The sequence below is a fragment of the Aphelocoma coerulescens genome, chromosome 10 (assembly GCF_041296385.1).
Source record: "Aphelocoma coerulescens isolate FSJ_1873_10779 chromosome 10, UR_Acoe_1.0, whole genome shotgun sequence".
Classification (NCBI taxonomy): Eukaryota; Metazoa; Chordata; class Aves; order Passeriformes; family Corvidae; genus Aphelocoma; species Aphelocoma coerulescens.
The window spans coordinates 10,906,599-10,929,148 of NC_091024.1; the positions used below are offsets into that span (position 1 = coordinate 10,906,599).

A 22,550-nucleotide genomic window follows, 5' to 3' on the forward strand; every position below is an offset into this window, starting at 1 on the left:
GTTGCCTCTTAGCTAACATCAAAAGAAAAAGGGGCAAATAAAAAAAAAAAGCAAGGCTGGACAAAAGTTTCTGCCAGTTATAAGACTGGTTATTGGATGAACTAGGATAATTATCACAAATTTCAGGTTCATATTTTGTCTTCACTTGTCTTGTGAATAGCTGATACAACAAATGAATAGCAGAGTGTTTCAGATTCAAAGGCAAGAAAAGATACTGCTTTTTAAAAATTATGCAGGAACTACTGTTTTTTCTTCTTCTAAAACAGTTTTATCAAAATCACAAAAGAAAGATTTTTCAAAGAATTTTCTCATCAGCATGAATATAAAAAAACAGTAGGATGTGAATACTCTACCAGGAACAGATGTATGTGCAGTGCTTGCCGGTAGCTTTTTCAATGCTTTTTTAAACTGTGCTATTCCTAAGACAACATTTCGTATTTTCATCCAGAGGAAATAGCCACCTCGATTGCTTGAAGGCCAGGTGCTTTCCAAAACAGCCTATTTTGGAAATATCAAAATCAAGTAAAGTCATCTACAGGAAGAGTCGGGTGTGAAAACTGTTAAAATTTCAAACTGAGTTACACTGGCAGCAATACAGTAGATTTCTAACCTACAAAACCAAAACCCACAAAATGATTCTGTCTTGTGTTACTTCAACTTACATGAAATTACAGAATCACACCTGAACTGCTTTGTTATTTTTCTCCCTTCTACTTGCCTGGACAAAAATGAAGTTTTGCCCCCCCCCATCCTCTCTAAAACACACTCACCTTGTTGTAGTAGCCATAAGTGATGGCATTGGGGTCAATGCCAGCCTTCTGCATTTCAAAGAGCACCCTGACTGCCAGCACAGGCTGTCCATACTGCCCACACAGCTGCATGAGGACTCTGTAGCACACCTGCAAACACACACCAGTGAGCCCTGAGCTCCCAACACCTCAAACCCACGCACTCCTTCAGGAATTCGGGGTTATTTTACCTCATCAGGTGGATCTATTTTTTTGGTGTGCATTTTCTGTAGCACATCATAGGCAGTTCTCAGAGCCCTGACTTTGGAGTGGCAGACTTTCACATAGGCAGGGAGGCAGATGAACCAAAGGCCGTAGCAGTGACGGAGCAAACACCTGGACCACATCTGGGGGATGGAGGAGTACTTCTTAGCAATTTTGTGGGCAGATTTAATTTCCTGGAAAGAAACATGGAGATTATTTGTGTGTGTTTGCATCTACATCACACAAATCTACATGTTAAAAACCGAACATGTACCATCATACCTATGTAAACTGCAACAGTAATATCAACAATATAGTAAAGTGGGAAGGAATATAAAAGCAGTGAGAGATACACCAAAAACAGTCACTGTGCAATATTCCAGTGCTAAAACCTTGCATTTCTTTAAATCTCTATCACTTTGAAGTTAGAGTCCCTCAAAGCCCTGGGCAGTTAAAAGCAATCAAGAAGAGGATTTGGAAAACTCATGGAGAAGAGTGTGAAGAAAGGGGAAGGGACAGGGACAGCACAGCAAGTAACAACCTGTACAGGGGCCCTTGTAGCATACGGTGCAGGCAAGAAGCACATCCAGAGAACAATTAACACAGTGACCAGGTCAGTGAAGAACTGAAGAACGATCAGACTGCTTAACAGTCAAACTCAAGCTGTCCCCTTCCAAAGCACCTCACACTCCAAGAATACCTGCAAGTACCTGTTTAGTTCTTCTGAACATTGGTGATGGGCTGTTGGGGCTACTGGCTTTTGAGGACAGTTTGTTATTTGGTGCTGTGAGAAATCCTTCAGGCCGTTCAAACAATTCTAGTTTTAATACTGGAAATCCATTATAGCTGTAAGAGAAATGTCAGTCCTGTAAGTCAGCTCCAAAGCAAATGCATCACATAATGGCAAAGGAAATCAGCTACACACCTGCACCAGAGGCTTCCCAGGAAATAAACGCAAAAGCAAACCTTTAAAGACACCACTGACAAAGTGGCTCACTTATCCCTCAGCATGGTTTCAATATGCCTGCACAAGCAGTCTCTTAACCTGTTATTCAGTGTAAGCAACTTAAATTGATAAATGTATTTACTGTCGTAGCATTTTCTTTAATTAATGTGTCAAATGCATTAGTATTGATTCTATTTAATACAAGAAAATAATCTGTGTGGCTTAGTCCCCAGTGAGCATCACATGACTGAGGTTTATGAAAATCAATAGGAACAATAGCAATCTAAAAGATTAAATCAGGTTAGAAATAAAAATATTTCTCAGAATTAATGAAGAAACCAACAAAGTCATCTGACATAATTACTAAATTAGTAACACTAGTTTTCAGTGATTCTTTATATGCACTCTCTTTCCAAAGAATATCTGCAGTTTGTATCGTTATCAGTAATAGCAGAGGACAACAGACGGGGTCCATTAATTTCAACTTTAAGCTTAAAAGGTGACAATAGCCAGCACAATGTAATGTGATCACTGCAAGCTTTATTAAGTATTATTGCTTCTGTGTACACGCACAAAATTAAAGCTTCAAAAGAACTGGCACAACAGCCATTTTACACACACATTTTACTTGAGCAACATGAAGGGACAGGAAAAATCTGTACTTCCTGACTCTCACAAGAACCTAGAAATTAAACTCTACAAGGGCAGCTGTTAGGATTTTGGCTGGCATCCTGTTGCGTCCTTAAGCTACCTGTATTGTAGAGGGTGCTCTTCCCCATTTGGCAGATGAGGGATTTCAGGTGGTGTTATGAAAACTGTGTGCTCACTCTTGTAGGACTCATCCAGCTCTATAAGTCGTGTTTCCCCAGTTTTGTCCATATCTACCTGGAGAAGGAAGTTAGAAGAAAACATAGTTACCAGGGGTACTGTGTTTTCTGTTTACAGCTGTATGATCAACAGGACAAAGTCTGCATCAGCAACAAAGAACAGCATCTTAAAAGCAAGGACACCTTGCCAAGTTGTAATGACAATAGTAAGTGCATTGGTTTTGTGAACTTTACCTCAATCCAATAATCAGTGTTTAATGGTATAGTCTGAACTGTCTGTTTTCAGGTAAGTATTTTAAATAGTATGAAGAGACTAATCCTTCTGAACACAACCATTTCTAGAACTATGCTTCCAACTGCAGCAGTAGCTTGAAATTTATTTTTAAATATAAAAATAAGAGCTATTTCCCCCTCTTTTAATCACTGAAAGCAATACCAAGCTTTATCAAATTGTCTGGTGCATACAGAAGGTGCTACCAGCACCATCCACAATTGCAGTGACTTACACAGCACTTAATGTCTTGATAGTTTGCAGAGACTGCAGAAATACACACGCACTCCAAGAGAATGAAATATAAATGTGTGATCTTACTGAAGTTAAAGGGGGGACAGGCACAGCTTTGTTTTTCTAATTTAAATTACTTAAATGGTTTAAGTGGCAACCAAATGACAGCCAAATGGTAGAATACTTCAAGGAAAGGAATAAGCAACCTGTGGAATCCAAGAATGCATGTTTTTCATGCATTAAGAGTTTGGCAACAGAGAGTTAATGTATAAAAAGACTGCATAAAACAGTTCTCTCCCTTCAGTGAGGTGCAAATATATCAAGTAGTTTCAGTAAAATTCTTGAATATTTAAAGTTTGATAAACATACAAAGAGGTGTCCTTAATTACACATTTTGCTGCATGAGACAGATGGAAAGCATTAGCAAATTGAACCAGCCAAGTAGCAAGAACATATGGCTCCTGAGAAGCAGCAGTAAACGAAACCTTACTTGCAATTTAAATACTTCTAAGGATGTAAAAACCCCACAGCTATAAGTTTTACCAGTGAAATATAATAAAGCCAGTAGCTTAAATGTGTGTCAAATTGAGGTAATTTTTGAACTCCTGGAAAAATGAAAACTTGTGAGACAACTACACTGTATCTTTCAGTTGACAAAATGGGTAATCAATTACAATCTGCTGCTGATGTCTAGGACCAAATAACATAGAAGAGATTACTCTACAGCTTAAACTACTCTTACAAATTATTCAAGGCTGGGCTTAGTTGATATTTTATAGATAACTAATTTCACAGTACGTAAAATTTGTCTCAAGCCAGTAGTCCATAACTACCCATAAGAAAGCACCTTTCAACTCATGACATCACTCTTTCATACATATCCTGTCAGGTACTGGTTCACCTTATAAAAGATTAAAATATAAATATTAGCTTTATTGGAACAATTCAATTTTAATATCTGGTCTTGGCTACAGCTCTAGTTGGTACAGCAGTCCTTGGCATACTTCAATATATTGACTTTGTATGTTACTGGTAAGAACGGCATCAGAAATAAAGAGAAATCAGGAAGGAGAAGCAGGAAAGAAAAGATGAGGCAAATATATAATTGTTCAAAGAAATCCTACATGGGAACCTGCTCCCTCATGTCAGTGAATATCCAGTTTCACAAGCAATTCTAAAGCCACGGCAAATCCTGAAAACATAGCAATGCCAGTGCCTCAGTTTCCCCATAGTTATCCCTGGCACAGAAGCAGCTGTCCCATTAATAAGCTTCAATAAAATCCTCCCTGCCAGGAATGGAAGTGTAAGTGCATTCTGGAAAATTTATTCTCACCGAACTGTCATGAGCATTTTTTAGAGTGGAAAGAAGCTGTCCAGGGCATCAAGCAGCAAAATACCTGGCACTAGAACAGACAAGTCTCTGTTTCAGCTGTATAAATGGCTACTTAACCTTTCCTAAAAGGTGAAAGCTCCAACAGCTCCACAGATTATGTGCAGTCTCACAGTGACATCAGCAATCTAAGCATGACTTTTTTAAAGAGATGTCTGAGTTCCCAGACAAGATAACTTTAGCTTATGGCATCAACTTCAGCACCCTCATAAACCATTCTATAAAATGAAATGCAACAGATAGAATTTGACACTTACACCGTCATTGCATTCTGAATAAACATCCTATTTAACATCAGCCAGAGAACTAAACTGCAGCACAAAGGAAACCAAGTGCTGCTCAGCAGTTCAGTCACTGGAGTCTCTTTCTGAGTAGGAGAGCTCCTGTTTTATGCACAAACTGGCACATGGCAAAGCAAGCACTACACATTGAAGGGTTTCTAACAGAGCTGTAGGACTGACTCAACATTACAAAAATGTTTGTAATTAACTCGATTTACAACACACGAATACCTGCAAGTCATGCTATAGAACTGGGAAGCAGAGTTTTGAAAACTGCTACTACTAAAATATTGAGACTAGCAAGAGCTATAAAGAGCATTAAATATCATTATACCATCCTTTTATATTTCTCTCAAACTTCACTGTTTTCAGACTTCTTCTCAAAACAGCTCCTCTTAGCTCATCTGCACTTCCACGGGAAAACCAGCCACAAATAGGAACTGTAAACAGCAGTTATCGGTCTTCAATATTAATTCCCATGGAACGAACAGCAGGTGACCTACTTTCCAGGAAATCCCAGACAACTGCACCCTGCTTAAACAGCAGGGTCCCAGAATATACTGGTACAGGTAGCCAGTGACAACTAGGTGTGGAATTTCTTATCATATTCATAGAAATAGGGATATAAGATTCTGGGTTTCGGTTCAGTCCTCCTTCTTGAACTTCTTACAACAGGCCAGTATTACAGAAATTTACACACATGTGAAAATTAGGACCTCTAATTTGTTCTCCCGATGTTTTACTTACATTCAGGAATTTGAAGCAAGAAATGGAATGAAGCCCCACAAAAAAGGAAAATGGAAGGAAGGCTATGATGATGAGAAAATAGGAAAATAAAAGGAAAAAAAACCTTGCATTTCAAATACATTCTGGTAGTACATTATAAGATAAGGTGGACAACACCAGAAATTCAACACTATGCACACCAAGACTTGCTTACTTTATCCACACAGTCATCAAAGAAGGCAAGGCTGGCATCCTTGTCACTGACAAAAGAACACTCCTCAATGAAGCGAATGAACATCTGGGTTTTGGTCATCAGGGTGTAGAACTTCTGATGGGAACGGTCTCTGCTTTTGAGGAACCCTGCAAAGTGCAATCAGCAGCATTGTCAGAATGCCTAGAATGGAAAAGCCCTCACCAGAACTCAGTGCAGGTTCTACTTATGTGCAAAAAGTTTTCTGCAATCTTTGCCACTACTGTGCAAATTTGTCTGCATTTATATTTCCCCCATAATTTACAACACTAACACGCAAATGTTTTTATTCTGTAGATAAAAGAGAATAAAAAATAGTAAATTAATACAAACAAAACAAGTTTATAACTTTTCACCTTGTAGTTCAAACAGAGAGCTTGCATCTGTGGCTGTTTCAGAGGGTGCCTCTGTTATTGGCCTGAGATAAGACCTGTAACCTTTTAGGATTGAAGCCATGAAACAGAGAAATGCTTCCTGGATCTCCAAATCTAAGAGATGCAATTTCTTCCCAGAATTAAAATCATAATCATTCATTGCCAATTCCATTAATGCATCTTCTCTTGGTCGCTGTTGCACTGTGAACAAAACAACATTATAGGGTTTTACTTTTTTCCCCCCTCAATATTGGTCAAAAATACTCTGTTTATCTCCCTAGATTCAGTGATTACTGAACTCCATTACATTTGGAATAGATTAAAATATACAGAGATTCAATCATGACATGTGACAATGGATTCAGCTTGACCTTCTGTACCTCATATCTGGGAATAACACCAAAAGCAAGATGTACTGCTCTTGTCAGCACATGTTACTACAGCAACAGAGAACCAGTGTGGACAGAGCTTTACAAAGCCCTCAAAGAAAGTTTTTGTAAAACCATGTGAAAATTCAGACAAGAGCTCACTAAAGAAGCATATTTTCAGGACAAACACATAGGTGGGATGTATTTTTTTTGATTGTGCCTTTCATTTCAAAGTGCTCTCAAAAAGCGGACAATGCACTTTAAGTACCTACATACACAGAAAAACACCACTTAGAGGCAAGGTGGAGCCATTAAAACACAGCACTGCAAAATGCTGCTACAGACAAAAAGCTGGTGGGTTTTTTTTTAAGATCTAGCAAAACCTGTATTCTTTAATTATGCACTTGTATCAACATTTTAAAGCTATCAGAACTCTAGCTAAGACTTCACTGCTAGACCCAGAGTTCACATACATTCTAATAATGTCTCAGGAAAGTGAAAGGATGGTTTCATCACTGTCTTTCCACATAATATAATTATAGTCAACTTTACCTCGATATCATTCTTAAGCAACCTACTCTGTAATAAGATTTAAGATCACTACCACTCTATTTTTACATACAGAATACAAGGTTTAGAGTTTTTTCTAAAAAAGCCCTCATGGTAAAATATATCAAAATTCTGAAGCATCAGATAATTTTCATCAGCTATACACTTCTTTGTGCATCACATCCCAATAAACTTCTGTTTCTGTACATTCTAATCAGGACACAAATTCTTGTGACCTCAATAGCCAGGAATGTGTAAAAAGCCTTTTAAAAAAAAGTGCTTTGTTATAATGAATTCCACTAAAACCACCCCTTATCCATTTTTCTGCTTCTCACATCAAGGTGCAGTATACCTTGCTCAGCAATATTTGAGGATTCTATCAACCACCAATTTTTACTTAGAGATGTTCAGTAATTGTGCCTTACATTTAAACCCCTAATGTTTACAAAACATAGTGGTTGTTATTTCCATCTTAAATTTTTAAATGAGGTACTATTAGCTTAAGTGCCGAAGTTATTTCAATTTCAATTGCCAAGACATCAGCAAACTTTGAGCAGACTTTGAATATGAAAAAAAAAGGTCTTTATTAAGTCCTGGCTCCTCTGTCCCAAAAGTCCCGACATAGTTTCTCTAATCTCCAGACTTAGAGCACAGATTTTCCCATTCTGTAAAAATAAATGTTTATTGGAACTGGTAACTTTGGAACACATTTAATTAGCTACATTTATCTGTTTTTGTGGCACACTGTGCCTGGTGTAAATCTTACTATGTTCTTTCCCACTCACATTCTGCCAGTTGCTGATACAAAGTATTTAAAGTGTTCATCAGATTTTTACAAGGTTTCTTTGGTAAGATCTTCCATGCAATAGCTTTCTTGTCTCCAGTTCTGGAAAGGGAAAAAAAATAAGTATAAGCATACACTCAAATGTGTTCAGAGGATGTTCCCTCCCACCAGAGAAAGAGGTTTCACTCCATTAAAACTGGACTGAGAAGGATTGCAAACCAACTAACAAAGTCAAATTTGATTTACTGTGTGGAGATCTGATCAGAGCCATCCAACCAATGCCCTATATTTCAGGCTGATGATTATACTGCCACACTCATCAGCACTGAAATCAATCCAGTTACAACTCAGCAGAGATGGATTAATGGTATTAAACACCTGTCATTGCACCAGCAATCACCACTCATGCCATGTTTTGAGCTCTAATTACTTAAACTGGCATGGACAGAAGGAAAAGAAAATAAAAGAAAAATTAAAAGAAACACCCCTCCAAGTTTTGCCAAAAAGCCAGGTTTTGCCTTTGAAAATAGGAAGCAAAAAAAAAAATTAACGGGGAAGAAAAATTGTCAATAAATACTTACTGAGAAATTGTGTTGGTATCCAGGTCAACACAGCTGACATCAGGTGGGGGGTCATAGAGATCAAAGTATCTGGAATCAATTCCCACTATGAATGGGCATGGGGCACTCAACACATCTGCCAGTGCCAAGGGACAGAGAGGAATATATGGGCAAGGCCAATGGAAGGGAAATATCATCTTGGAAAACATGCAGAGACAAAAACACAGGTTAAACATGTGCAATACAGTCTATGCAAGAATAAACCACACTTCACTAACTCCAAAATTATTTAACATGGCAGATAGTTATTACTGAAAATCTAGATGTAGATTATTAATTAAAAACTGCACTAATTTCTCTAAAATGCCACTGGAAAAAGCTTTTCAGAATCACAGACTCAACATAGCAGAGGCAGCAAACAGTGCTTAGTGATGACAGGCAGGGAAAATCATGCATTTAAAATTCCACAGGAATAGATACAGTGCTAGTTGGGAAAAATCAGGAACTCTTTAGTGCGCTGTGATAATCAAAAACATATTTACAATATTTACACACAAAAAATAAGCAACAGTTACTCTCTTCTGTCTTCACAGGATATCATCAGCAACAGTAATTTTTCTCTCTAGTGATCTTTAATTCTTATTTTTAAGTAGCCTTTAAGTCTAACAGTACTACTACTAATTTTAGATTTTATCTGAGATGCATTCTTTTATTCCTTTTACAGGTGTATGACTAAAAGCTGGTACTTACAGAGACCAATGCCTCTGTCACACTCGTGAGGACAGAAGGTCGCAATGAGTGGATGAGGATTTTGTGTTCCGTCACAGCAAACACCAGCAGAGTTACTGCATTTTCAGGTCCTAAATTCTGAAGTAGTGTAGAAAACTTGCCACCACTGTTACAGGACATAAACACACCAGTGAGTTACAAGGGACAATAAAAAAAAAGAAACGTTCAATAATAAAATAAATGGAAATCTGCAAATCTTCCTTTTAGAGAAGATTACTTGGTAGAATACTTGACACACTTCACTGGCCAGTGAGGAATGGTTACTTCCCAAGAGTAACCCTGATTCCTTGAGACTTGACTCAGTCTAGACTATTTTCAGGACACAGGCATGACAATTTTTCTTTTTGAGAAGCAATTTACAGGGAGACAACATACGTTCCTTTCATCAGCCTCCTGCACAGAGACATGGAAGTTAAGACAGTGACAGAACTCCTTCAACTCCCTTCCAAAACAAAAAACTGAACTATCCTGGGAGCCCTGGGAGGTATCAACTCATAGAAACGGGATCTAATAGTCTATATATTCTTCCTCAAGACCCACTAAAATTATTAAAAAAAACCCCAAATACATTGTTAATTAAATGTGTATGCTTGTCAGGGTGCAGGTCTAATCACATAAATAAACTTCAGATCCACCAGCTTCCAAAGGCACCAGACAAAGTAAGTTAACTACACAATTGCAACTCAAAATACCAAATGTTTTCCACAACGTAAATCAAAATACATCTCAAAATGAACAAGATACTGTTACTCGCCTCAGTGGGAGGGGTGATGACACAGGCTGGCTAAGAATCAGGTTATCATGTGGAGACAGCTGGGAAAAGATTTTAAAATACATTATTTTTATTCTGAACTTTGGAAGTATTTATTAGAAATTACACTAATTTATTAGAAATTACAACTATAACAAAGAATACTTAAAACCAATTCAAATTAAGCTGAATCTAGTATACCCCAGTAGTATAGCACTGTAAGATGTGCTGTGCAATGATATGCATCAGGATCTTCTAGTAAAAACTGGGCAAAGCACGATCTTCCTTTCTCGGCCAGAACTGAATATACTGCATATTCATAAAGAGGACTTTAAACTAGTTAATGTTGCAAAAATTTGAATATATTAACTGCTGAAAAATGAAGCCTTCTGTAGTGAAAGGGCTGTGAGGACCCATAGTTCATATACAGCTTTCAGGGACTGGGGGGAATTCTTTCTGGATTTAGGGATAAAGAGAGGGATAAAAACCCATGAAGGGGAGAGATGGCAGGTCATAATGTAAAGCTATATTTTCTTCAGAAGACATATGAGAGTTAGGCTCTTGGCTGGTAGAAACTGCTCAGCTCTGACAGAATCTTTAAAATTTGCATTAGTTGAAGATGCAAGGAGAAGATCCTATTAAATCACATTTCTTTCTTACAGTGACATGGCATCGAGCAAATCATTCACATATTCAGCACGAATAGGAAGACTCTTGTCAGTACAAGAATAGCAATACACAATCAGTTTATCAAAGCTCAGCTGATGTTTTCAGCCATAGTAAATCCAGGGTAACAAGATACCAGCTGGCTTAATCCTGCCTGCATTTTCTGTTGTATAAAAGCAGTAGTAACTCAGTCACAGCAACTTGTATAACTAACCTGCAAGTTTGGACCATTTTTAGTAACATGTCAGTTTTGAGTATGTTTGACCTTAGACCCACTGCAGGTGACCAGGTAATAGAAGCCAGAAGACAAGACTGATGACTTAGAAGCACAAAGTCACCTAATGCTGTGTCTGCAGACCCACCAAACCCAGGGAATTAAGGAGTGTCTGTAATGCTGTTTCCCTGCATGTTTCACATCCCACTTCCCTGACAAATGAGGATGACCACACCACATGCTGGATTTGTCAAGTAAGTCACCTTGGGACCACCAGCACCATTAGCTTGTTCAGTGCAAGAATTCACAGGACTCATTTTTTCATCCTGAGGCAAACCTTTATAAACTACCCTCTGAAAGGAAGCATCAGCCTGACGTCCTCTGACTTGTGCTTCAGCAAAAGCACATAAACACAATTAAGCATCTCTTCAAGGAGCACATCTCCCTCAGGCAGAAGGGGCAGTAATTACCCCCAGTCCCCAGAGGGAGAAACATTACTCCACATGCTCTTGAAGTCTGCAGGTTGTGATACATTAGCACAGCAACCTCTGTGCAGTAAGGGGATGTAGGACACAGAACAGAGTCCAGCAGATCTCAGGTCAGAAGAAACCTCTCAACTATGGCAGCTGGAAGCTGGCAAACAGGAACATTCTGGAGTGCTTTACTAATGGCTATAATGTCTTTGAAACTTAAAAGTTTAATTGCTTAGCAAAAGACCAACACATTTTCCATTAACAGGCTTCAGAGAGAAATGGAGTCCTAAAAGCTTGCCATTTTCAACACATGCATTTCCCCCACTAATTTTGGGGAAAAGTCTTTGGTACAATCACCTGTGATTTTATTCAGTGCAGTTTCAAACACAACTTAAGTCCCTGGAAGCAGCTGGAAGGAAGAATTTTTTCACAGACCTCAATTACCACTGCCTACCATAAAAGCAGTGTTTTCTCAATCTGTACTATCAGCTCCTGAAGTTGTACTAATTTAATGCAGAAAACATTTCGAAAATAAGGTATAACAGACATAATTTTCACATCACTTATATCTAGATCTTCAGACTTTGTTCCAGGATATGAACCATACATACTTCAACAAAATTCCCCAACATTTCAGACTAAAAGCATTAAACTATTTTCTCTGAACTCAATTACAATCTCTCTAAATAGGTGTTTAGAGTTTCCTAGCACAAATATTTTATTGAATTTGAATACAAAAAGCCTAAAACAAGACGTAAAAATGCTGGGTTTTGAATTGAAATTTAAAATCATAAGAAAAGGGACAAAAGTTCCAGATATAGTTTCAGTATAACTGTTCTCTAATCCCTTTCCAATAACTTTAATAAATATCACTCCTTTAGAATACACTAAAGAGGACCTTCAATATTCAGTACATGCTATAAAGACATAACCCAGGATTGTATTTGCTCTGAAAGACTTCACTACCATATGGGCTACACAATTAAGGCTCAGAACTGCACAGGGCTCTCCATATTTTATGTTTTACAAGTAATAACAGAGAAGAGCATCATTTTTTAAGTATTTAATCAAAACCACAATTCATAGAATACTATGACTGCAAGAGAGCTCTCTTTTCTCTGCCATAAAAATTTTAACATGTCTCTAACTATTTTGCCTCTTTAGGAGGAAATAAAAAGATTTAATAACACTTCAGAAGTCTTCATGACAAGGATTTTTTCTCTCCTACCAACACTGACACGCTGAAATTTCAAAGAACAGGCAGCAATTCTTGTAATTATTTCACTCCCACACAGTCCTGCAGGGAGGACAGAGCAAGGCCCATGTTTGATAAAGGGGCTGTTACTCGGTATGGCTCTTGCAGTTCTCACTGAGAGCCGTCCATCATGGAGAGGAGAGCACAGAGCCCTTTGGGAAGAGGGGCAATCACAGATACACATTTCACATCTGGTTTTAGTTGTATTTATTTATTTTACACTCAGCCTTCATACAGTAGCAAGAAGAAAACAGTTCAAAAGCAAACAGTGCAAAAGTCAGACCACATGCTGACTTGGAGTAGTTTTTCATTAATTTCCATATACTCTGAAAAAAAATTAAGTTCAAAGCTCACTAAACAGCTTCTTGTAATAACTCACTAAGGTCACTAACTAAACTGGAAATAGAATTTTTACAGATTTCTCACATCACATACATGAATTTAGGAAAAAGAAATCCTGAACAAAAATAATTTGAGCACAAAAACTACATTTTCCATTTATTAGCCTGCTTTATCTTCACCTTAGACACAGTTATTAAAGCAAATTACACTTACCTGAACTAGAATTCTTGGCCTCTGAGGGGATGGAAAAGGTACTTTATGCATGAAATGGGAAATGTGTCTAGAGGAAAAGAAAAACACTGATTTAGTAGAAAGCACGCTTAAACTACTTTACCTCAAGACAAAATTTTTTACAGTAAGAGCAATTATGATATTAAAATGGCACATACTTATTCAGAAAACAGAGCAAAAAAACCTGAATACTACTGGGATATTCTGACCTTGAAAACCTATTTTTCTACTGGTCACAAGAAAATGGGAGGGCAGATTCTCTTTCAGAATACAAACTTGGTTTGTGAGATTGTTACAAAGAGATTTTTTTTTCATTTGTAAAGTAGAAACATTGATGTTTGAGTATCACAGTCACATTTTAAAATCCTGCTTCTGAGAGAGTTTGAAATAGCACTAAACCTCAGAGACTAGAACTGGTTATTTGCAAAAAAATATTTATGGCTGAGTATCAAGGAGAATCCTTAAGCTCATCCATTTTCTTCAGTTCTAAATACAAAATGTTATATAAAATTGCTGATGAAAAAACATTAAAGTTTTTCCACATACTACAAATACAGAAAAATGTTTTTATAATTTGACAAAGTTCTCAGTTTTATGAATTGATTAAACTTACACACGTTCTAGAAGTGCAGTTTTACACAATAGACACTTTCACATTAAAAGAAGCAACACGGGGTCAGTAAAAACTCATGAGAAACAGGTATTCCATCCTAAACTCCTTCCTACAGCACATATTTTATCAGGATTTCTACAAATGTTACCAGTATTATGACACAGGCAACTGCACTTTGAAGAAATTAAGACAAACCACAAATCAGCATTAATTTGGGTTTTTCTTTATTACTGGTGTATGAAGACAGTGGCCAAAACATGGAACACGTCACACAACAAGGGAAGCTGGCTGTTTGCAGCAGCTGGTCTGACTGAAAATGTTCAAGTACATGTATGGTACACACAACTTTCATCATCATTAAAATAGCCAAAGAAAGTAGGCTGGATACTACATTAGAATCCCATATTTAAGTTATCCACAGTAAACTGACGAGTTTGCAAATCAGAGAAATTAGAATAAATCCATAAAATCCAAGTTGATAAAGCATTTCTCATATTAAATTATTTTATTCATTCTCAAAACACCAAACCCCTAAGCTTTAAAAAAAAAAAAGTTTTCATCATTGGAAGTTTATACAGTCAGAATCTGCAAATAAGTACAGTGATGGGAAGTGGAATAATCAAGGGGATAAACAATCACAAGAAATACTTAATCCACAAAGTCGAAGTCTCCTAGAAGTTAGTATTTAAGCTGAAGCAGAAAAAAACACTGATGTGTAATAGAAGTAAATGGTGTATCTGAAATTTGTTGCATGAAAACATTACATGATCCAAGAAATGTTACGTGGCATTACGTATCAATTACAGCTATCGACCATTTCTTGGTGTAAGGATTTCCTCTGCATTTTATAATGTGAAATCCTTTATGTGAGAAAGAAATTAAGTTTATTTATCACAAATAGAAGATAATTACTAGTGCAAAATATTCAATCTGCTTTATCATCTCTCCTTACACTGCAAATAGGCATTTGAAAAAATGAAAATCTACACATTTAATTCTCCTAACCTGATGTGTCCAAGATTAAGAAAGGATTTATAATCTTGCTCTTTCTAATCACTATGGCTAAAGGGTGCAAAGCTAATTAAAACAGCTTTCAGAGACCTTTGCAGGCACTTAAATCACAAATAAAATCTAGACTTTTTCAGGAAGTAGGTAAAGATATGTTTATCAGAGGAGCAAAGTGCAGCCATTATATTTAATGTTTGATGACCCAAGTAAAAAGGATATTACAGGACACTTAGAACAAAAACCCCCTCTTATCAACTGAAATTACTGTTATGAATTTTGGAAATTACTTACTTCTCAATGGGAAGGACATGTGGCCCAGAAATGGAGTAACGATACAGAAAGGTAAGAAATTTCTTGAAAGCATCAAAGAAAGGCCAGTGAGAGAGCAGACAGATGCATTTATTTGTCTGCACTGTTCTGCACGTGTCTTTTCCCTCAACAGCAGCTGCTAATCCCAGCTGAGATTTTTGTTTCTCTGTGAGGTTCTCTTCAGGATACAGTTCATAAAACTGAATAGCAGCACCATATACCTGCAAACACATCATGGATTCGAAGTCAGCAACTTTTCCTTGACCTTCAAAGCAATCTAAGAAACCCCAAACTCACAGAAAATCAAGTCTGTGTTACTGTTTGAAAAGATACATTAATGCATCATGTTTTGAAGCACTCCATTCCAGAATATTCTTATGGCTGTGAAAATCCAGACTATTATTTATTTAAAACACTCAATGTCATATGAGAAAAAGTAATTTACAAAATTATCTATTTGAGAGAAAAATAATGATTATAAAGAGTACAACTCCAGTCAATTGCTCCTCCAATTGCCTTTAGAGCTATTTTAGGAATCCTCTATACACAACTCAAAGCCGTATCCCCTGACATCCAATTTACTTTTTAGAACAAGTATGTACATGCAAGGTCGTTTCCATGCTTGCAATAAAAACAGCATTACTTGCATGTATATGCAGTGCAATTTTACAACTCTCCAGTTTCACAGGCTAACAGGAAAGCAAAGGAGCACAGATTTATGATCAGCAGTCCAGCACTGAAACTACTGCAAGTCACTCTTCAAAGCAGTCTTGGAATCAAGCCCAAGAGAACAGATTCAAGCTTATCTATAAAAACATTCATTATCATCATCCTGAAGAAAAAAACAACTGAATTTCTTCAGTTAAATGAATAATGTTTTTTTAAGGTTTCAAAATACCTTTTCTGCAGAAGCTCCAGTTAGTACAAATGTAGAAAAAACTGGGAGAGGGTATTTACTGTTAGATGGCCAACATTCAATTGTTGCACCCATAGGGAGACAAAAAAGAGGCACAGATTCTGGTAATGGGAATGATTCATAATCTTCTTCGGGATATCTGCATATTAAACCTATAAATAGAATGTGCAAAGAGGCAGTTATAGAAGAGCCAGCAGAAACAGGTTTGTAACAGCTCATTCCATAAAATAATTGCCAGAAAATTCATATATGAGCACACAGTAACTTCAGAAGATCAATGAAGGTGTAAATAATCAGGCACAGGAATAGCTGGAAGCGGTAGATGCTCCCATGGCCTAAGGAGAAATCGCCTGACTAAAGCATTACACTGAAGTTTTACTTTCCATTCTAGAAACTATTCATAACTGATTATCTTTTCCTCTTTTCAGGCTGTGTGCATCTCAACTGTTATTATAACAGTCTACACTCATCACGAGTATGAGCAAAAATTGAAAATCTAGTTTAAAAAAAAGGTAATGTGAATAATTGAGAAATAAGACTGATGTTTTCAATATGACACCAATTAATTCTTGCCAACAAACATCCCCTGAAAAATATGTATGTTAGATATTAGGATAGTCTTTAAATATCAATAGAATCAAATAAAATATGCTGATCCACCTCAGCTGAGGATTCAGCTACTGTGCTGTCAGACCAATGTGTTCAGACTTAATTTTAAACACAGCTGTAGAACACGAAGATCTGAATCAGAGGCTTTTAGCACACAGGTCCTCGGTTACATCAGAGGCTGTAGCAATCCATCCTGTCTGATTGCCAGCCCAGGGGACTCCACACTGAGAATGGGTACTGCATGAAGGGATTTAGGATTTCTCTCCATTAGACAGCACAATCACTACGCACTTTTCTAATAGAAAGGGGAATATTAAGCAATAAAAACTTGTAACCAAAAAGGGCAGTGGCTCCCCCTCCTGCCAAGAATCAAAATTTTGTGCAAGTCACCACCAGATGTGGGGCCTTTCAAAATTTTTATTTGTTTACAAATGTACTTTTAGTACACCTTAGTACACCTTAGTCCACCTTTTAGTACATCCTGAACTTCTGTTTACAGAGAGCAGCATCTAAAAGGGATGTAAGTGGATTAAAGCTTAAGTGTGAATCATGCTCATGACTTGTATGCCAAACAAAATTAGGCTTTAAAAAAACCCCCTCACAACAAATGCAAACCCAACACGTTTAATCAGTCATAGCAAATCTAATTCTGTCTTATAAATAAAACAATAAAATAAAGATGATACACAATCCAAAAATACTTAAAGAGCTCAGTGCCAGTGATGCTCAAGGCAGTGTAGAAATCTGCAGGATTCTTCAAAATGTTTGTAAAGAAAGTGATCATGAAAATGTATTAAATAATTTTTGTGGTATTTTCTTCTGCATATACATGTACACACATCCTTAAGAGACAGTTACCAGTAACAAAAACCCAGGTGGGAGACACACAGGTTTGCAGAAACTTACCAAAACACAGCTGAGCTTCCCAATTAAATGCCAATTTTAAAACAGCATGGTCATGATACCCAGTTCTAAGGCTTCTTTTTGGACATGATTTTAAAATAATTGTTTAGGGAAAGATTCCTTGTTGGATAATGGCAAGATAGTAAATTCTTTCATACAAAATATATTACATTACAAATGAGCCTGCAAATCCTGAATTGAAGATAAAAAAAGCTAAATAGTAGTTACATACCAGCTTTATATGATATGGTGTTGGTTTTTGCCACAGATTTTTTATAACATAAGTATACTGCTGAGCCCCACTGTAAAACAAAAGAAGTTATTGGACTAAGTGATGAAGTATAACAAAGGGACATAACAGAATATAATTAATAATAAAGTTGATAATTTAAAGTATTTAAATTCTCAAGTTCTGGACATGAGAATAAAGAACGGGGAAAGCCATGGAACAGAAAAGACCAGCACCCACAGAGCGAACACAGAGCTTTTACAGAAGGGAGAAAGGTGTAACAACTTCCATAAGACAGCACTCCCATAACAGTCAATGCGGGGACTAGAAGAACTGAAAAATCCATTGGTTAATGCCTACAGGCATTTATTTAAAAACAAGCACAAATCAATTCCCATCATCTTTTTCACATGATCCCACTTGCAGAACAGTCAGCATCCTCCCCAGCACACTGACTTCTGAGGACCCTGCAAGAGCCAGCACATGGGGCTGCAGATTTAACCAGGAGACACTGAAATACTCAGTTCTGAAAGTCAAAGTGCTGTGAAACCTGCGTATTTTAGCAGGCCAGACTTATTACTCAAATGTTATATTAATTACTCAAATGTGCTTACAGTCAACAGCTTCCAATATTACTCACATACAACTTTCTTTAAATAAGAAGTTTGTGAAACGACTGGGGAGAATAACACTTATAAAATAGCATTGTAGGTGAAGGGAAGAGTTGGAAAACAAAACAGCAACTGGTTGCTAGATATGGAATTCCCACCACAACAGTAAAAGCAGTGTCAGAAACAGCCACACCTGTAAAGCCTCCGGTTACACACATGGTACACAACAGTTTCTAAAGGATCAATCCAAAGATGCCGGAGTCAGCACTAAAAAAACCCAAACATTTGCTCTAAGGCTTCCAGAAAGACTTTGTGCCAAGTAGGAACAAAGGAATGCAATCCTCCAACTCTTCCAATATTTCATTTATCTTTGGAGAGCGCTTACCAAAATTTTTCACCAGGTACTCCAAGAACTGCCACAAATACTTCACAAACATCACATCAGTGAGTATCAAGTGTTCAAAGCCCAGATTTTGAATCTTACCATACTATTATTAAGATTCTTGTCCACCTTGCAGAAGGTATGTGGAGGAGTCTCTCCTTTGCTTGGTATGATGATGCAGATGTCTGTGACAGCCAGGGTGTTCTGGGTCATGTTCTCGGAGGCCCTGCGGTAGGTGATGTACACCCGCTGTGATGAGGCACTGCCACTGATGTTGGCAGGCCGCCCATATGGGGTGGTCTGAATGATTTCACAGCCTTGCTTCACTCTTTCTTTCCCATCATATAAAACCCTAGTTAAAAGGGGAAGCAAAAAAGTCAGAAGGCACATTTTTAAAACACTTTTGAGTTTTAATCACAGCTCTTGTCTCATCTCTGAGCAAAACAGTTTTACTGACAAGTTCAGGTCACATTATCTCCAACTGTATTCTAACAGAAAACTTCATGACGAAACTATACTGGTTTTCCTCATACATAATTGCTTTTAAGCATTTTGTTTACTGCAAAATAGTGTTATTTTCAGTTCTGTTAAAGATTCATTGCTTAGTCCTAAGAATGTCATATAACTTACCTCTTTTCAATCTGTATTAAATAGGTTAAGCATCTTATCCCAATCCAAATATATACATTAAAAATTATAAATGGATTTGAAAACTCCAAAATGGGAAGGATTACACTTGTCATTAAAATCCACTCAGCATGCATTTTCCCTTTCATACTGGGTTACAGTATGCTCAAGTCAACAAATACCTTCCTGTTTAGAGTTTTGCCTTGTATTTAAACAGTATGGCATTTCCCTAAACCTGCCTTATTTGCTCTTTAGTTAAATAAACCTGTGAAAATCACCCACTGGAACAGGGAAAGCACTCACCCCAAATCAGTAAGTGGAGGCTTATCCCTCCCTCGGCGATAACAAAGGTATATCTGTGGTCCTACAAGGCTGCCGTTATTGAGATCTGCGGACAGGCCCGAGGGAGTGACATCTATGCATTTATAGCCCTGAGGAACCTCCTCCCCCAGGGATTTATTAAGAACTGTTACATCTGTGATGGGTTCTTTTGGTTTGGCGATTTTATGGCAGGCATCGTTGAAGTGGATCTCCTCCTCCAGTGGTTTTGAGATATCCGTTAATCCTGCGACAACAAAGTAGTCAGCAACACGAGCCCCTTTGTCTTCCATCTTCCATTACAAGGTGTTACAACTGCTAAGAAAGAAATACCGATCAGAAATGATAAAATTATGGCTATTTTTAAAAACAGAAAATCATAGCCTGCAAAAAAGAAAATGCTTTCTGCTCTCTCATGGAACATTGAGAAATGGGCAAAAAATGTTTATCCAAGTCACCCATATGTGCTGGAATCTTGCTAGAGTAGCTTCAGGAAGTTTACTGTCATCAAGTTACAGACTTTTTAAACCAGACAAGCTATTTAAGACTCCCTTTTGTTGAATTAATTTTGTTTGGGTGCAAAATTTTATTGCAAGAGAAACTGTTACCACACAGGAGTTGCAAGAGCTTGCTGACATTACGAAACTGAACAACCAGAATTTAAAACAGTTTGAATGGTTGGTACAAGACTTCAGTTTTCACGTAACTTTTATTCCCTTTGCTTCATCTCCCTTTATTTTTTGCTCTAAGCAGCAAGGATTAAGACTTCTCAAACTTAATGCCATCGTGATTCTTGGATTTGACCAAGAATTTTTGTTAAAACATAATAAATTCAGACATTTCTTACTGTAATTTGGAAAATTATATCCCAAGTTGATAATGTGCATTTAATCAAATTGTTCCCAGCTGGCCTCAGATTTCCAGCACCAGCCCCTGCTCAAGCAGGAAGAATGTCAGGCTGTGCCTGATCACCTCTACCAACCTCATCCACCAGCACAAGAGAGGCAATTCCCTCTTCCTGCTCTTATTTTCTAGGATGGTTATGTTTTGCTGGACTGGCTTGACAAGCTTCTAAAGCTGCAAGGAAGTGAGTGAAGATTTTTATTTTATGCTTATTTACATTGTTCTAGAAAATGCCAAGAAGAAACCCCAAATTATTTAGCTTTTATTTTTTTCTATACGGTTAATAAGCCCTATGGGACACTTCAGCAAACATGATTACTGGGAAACAATCATCAATATATAGGAGAGTAACAACTTGAAAATAACTATTAAGCTTGTGTTTGAAGAGAGAATGCAGTTACAAAACTGAGCTTAGTTTAACCTAAATTCAGTTATTTCAAAAACATCTGGAATATGTTACTCAGCATATATATGAAAGTAATGACTACAAATTCAAACTCCTCCCTGAGTGATATATTCAAAGACACACAAACTCAACCTCTGCATGTGCCGCCTATTATCTCACTGTCCATCTGGCTCCAGCAAACGCAGGCAGGCTGGGAACAAATGCATGGAGAGGAGATGTTTAACAAAGTATCCTTAAACTCTGGCATAAGACCAGATAATGACATCTTTCAGCTAATATGACTGAAGTTCTAAGTATTTTGTTACATTAACAACTCTCTGTAAGACTACATTATAGCTGTTGTAACATTAAGGTTTTTTTCCTTTTCTCACCAGCACCATTTCACAAAACTACACTGATTTCTGGAGTGATTCATGATGCCTGTTAGGATGAAATGAAAGTAACACTTTACTAATCAAAAACTATACAAATGATGGCTGTTAAAACTGCAAGCAAGACTTATAACTCCAGTGTATTAACAGCACTACTCCAGTTTAATCAGCCAAGACAGCATTACAAATAAACAGAATAATGTGTGTATATATATATATAATATTGAAGAACCATACCTTTACACCATTTAAACCTCACCATTATTCCATATAAAGTTTATACCAAAAGTCTTAAATTCAAACATTCATTTATTCCCAAAAGCACTTTCAAGAAAAACTGGGACGAGCTCTCCTCATTTAGAGGCAGTTAAAATTAGAATCCCCTACATACAAACACCTGCTATCAGACAGATTTGCTTCCTAAGGTTATAGCACATAATACACAAGTCAGCAAGAGTTTCATAATTTAATGCAGATTTTACAGAAGAGAGGAAAAAAAAAGGCCTGGCTGATGATGTATTATCCTTTCATATTTGCCCCATACCTGCAAGTGTCCAAGGCCAGGTTGGACGGGGCTTGGAGCAGCCTGGGATAGTGGAAGGTGTCCCTGCCCATGGGAGGAGGTGGAATGAGATGGGATTTAAGGTCCCTTCCAACCCAAACCATTCAGGGATTCTATGAGGATATGATTTTTGTCTTTTGATACAAAAGCTTGCAGCTAAAAATGCAATAAAATGCAAAAGATAAACTTCAGTGGTATTTTAGTCTAAGGCTGACTTAGACTTTACTAGAGCTACTGTGATACTCAAATGTTCAAGATCTGGTTACCGGAAGAGCAGATTTATGCAAATTTTATGTTAACAGACCCCAGAAAGAAGGCATAAATTTCAAGCTAACTCAGTGACAAATAATCATTCTGTGAAGAGCATTTCACATAAACTGATGAAGAATTTCTGTAGAAATTTCTTACCATGAAGCTATTCCACAGTGACTTTAGTCATACATCTTAGTGAGTAAGTGGTTGTCCCGTGCAGGCATGAATCTCAGGATAGTACCTGAGATAACCTTGGGA

General features: G+C 37.3%; 1 protein-coding gene across 11 annotated transcripts in view; it reads right to left on the bottom strand.

Moving 5' to 3' along the window:
• The window catches only part of DENND4A (DENN domain containing 4A), a 50,870-nt gene that overhangs the window by 18,004 nt on the left and 10,316 nt on the right, over positions 1-22,550 (bottom strand). For 7 of the 11 annotated variants that reach the window (XR_011154183.1, XR_011154182.1, XR_011154181.1 and 4 more), the window contains 17 exons: positions 19,784-20,113; positions 18,956-19,205; positions 17,864-17,933; positions 16,102-16,271; positions 15,186-15,424; positions 13,256-13,322; positions 10,096-10,154; positions 9,303-9,447; positions 8,574-8,749; positions 7,994-8,094; positions 6,274-6,492; positions 5,882-6,027; positions 2,690-2,823; positions 1,703-1,838; positions 980-1,186; positions 771-899; positions 354-498 (listed from right to left, as the gene is read on the bottom strand). Coding sequence is in view for 8 of the 11 variants with exons in the window: in XM_069025889.1 (XP_068881990.1) it covers positions 354-498; positions 771-899; positions 980-1,186; positions 1,703-1,838; positions 2,690-2,823; positions 5,882-6,027; positions 6,274-6,492; positions 7,994-8,094; positions 8,574-8,749; positions 9,303-9,447; positions 10,096-10,154; positions 13,256-13,322; positions 15,186-15,424; positions 16,102-16,271; positions 17,864-17,933; positions 18,956-19,205; positions 19,784-20,091 (2,701 nt within the window). In the remaining 3 variants the exon portion in view is untranslated. Of the gene's footprint in view, positions 1-353; positions 499-770; positions 900-979; positions 1,187-1,702; positions 1,839-2,689; positions 2,824-5,881; positions 6,028-6,273; positions 6,493-7,993; positions 8,095-8,573; positions 8,750-9,302; positions 9,448-10,095; positions 10,155-13,255; positions 13,323-15,185; positions 15,425-16,101; positions 16,272-17,863; positions 17,934-18,955; positions 19,206-19,783; positions 20,117-20,780; positions 20,854-22,550 lie in introns of those variants that run through there. The other 4 variants (XM_069025890.1, XM_069025887.1, XM_069025892.1 and 1 more) reach the window with 3 other exon arrangements.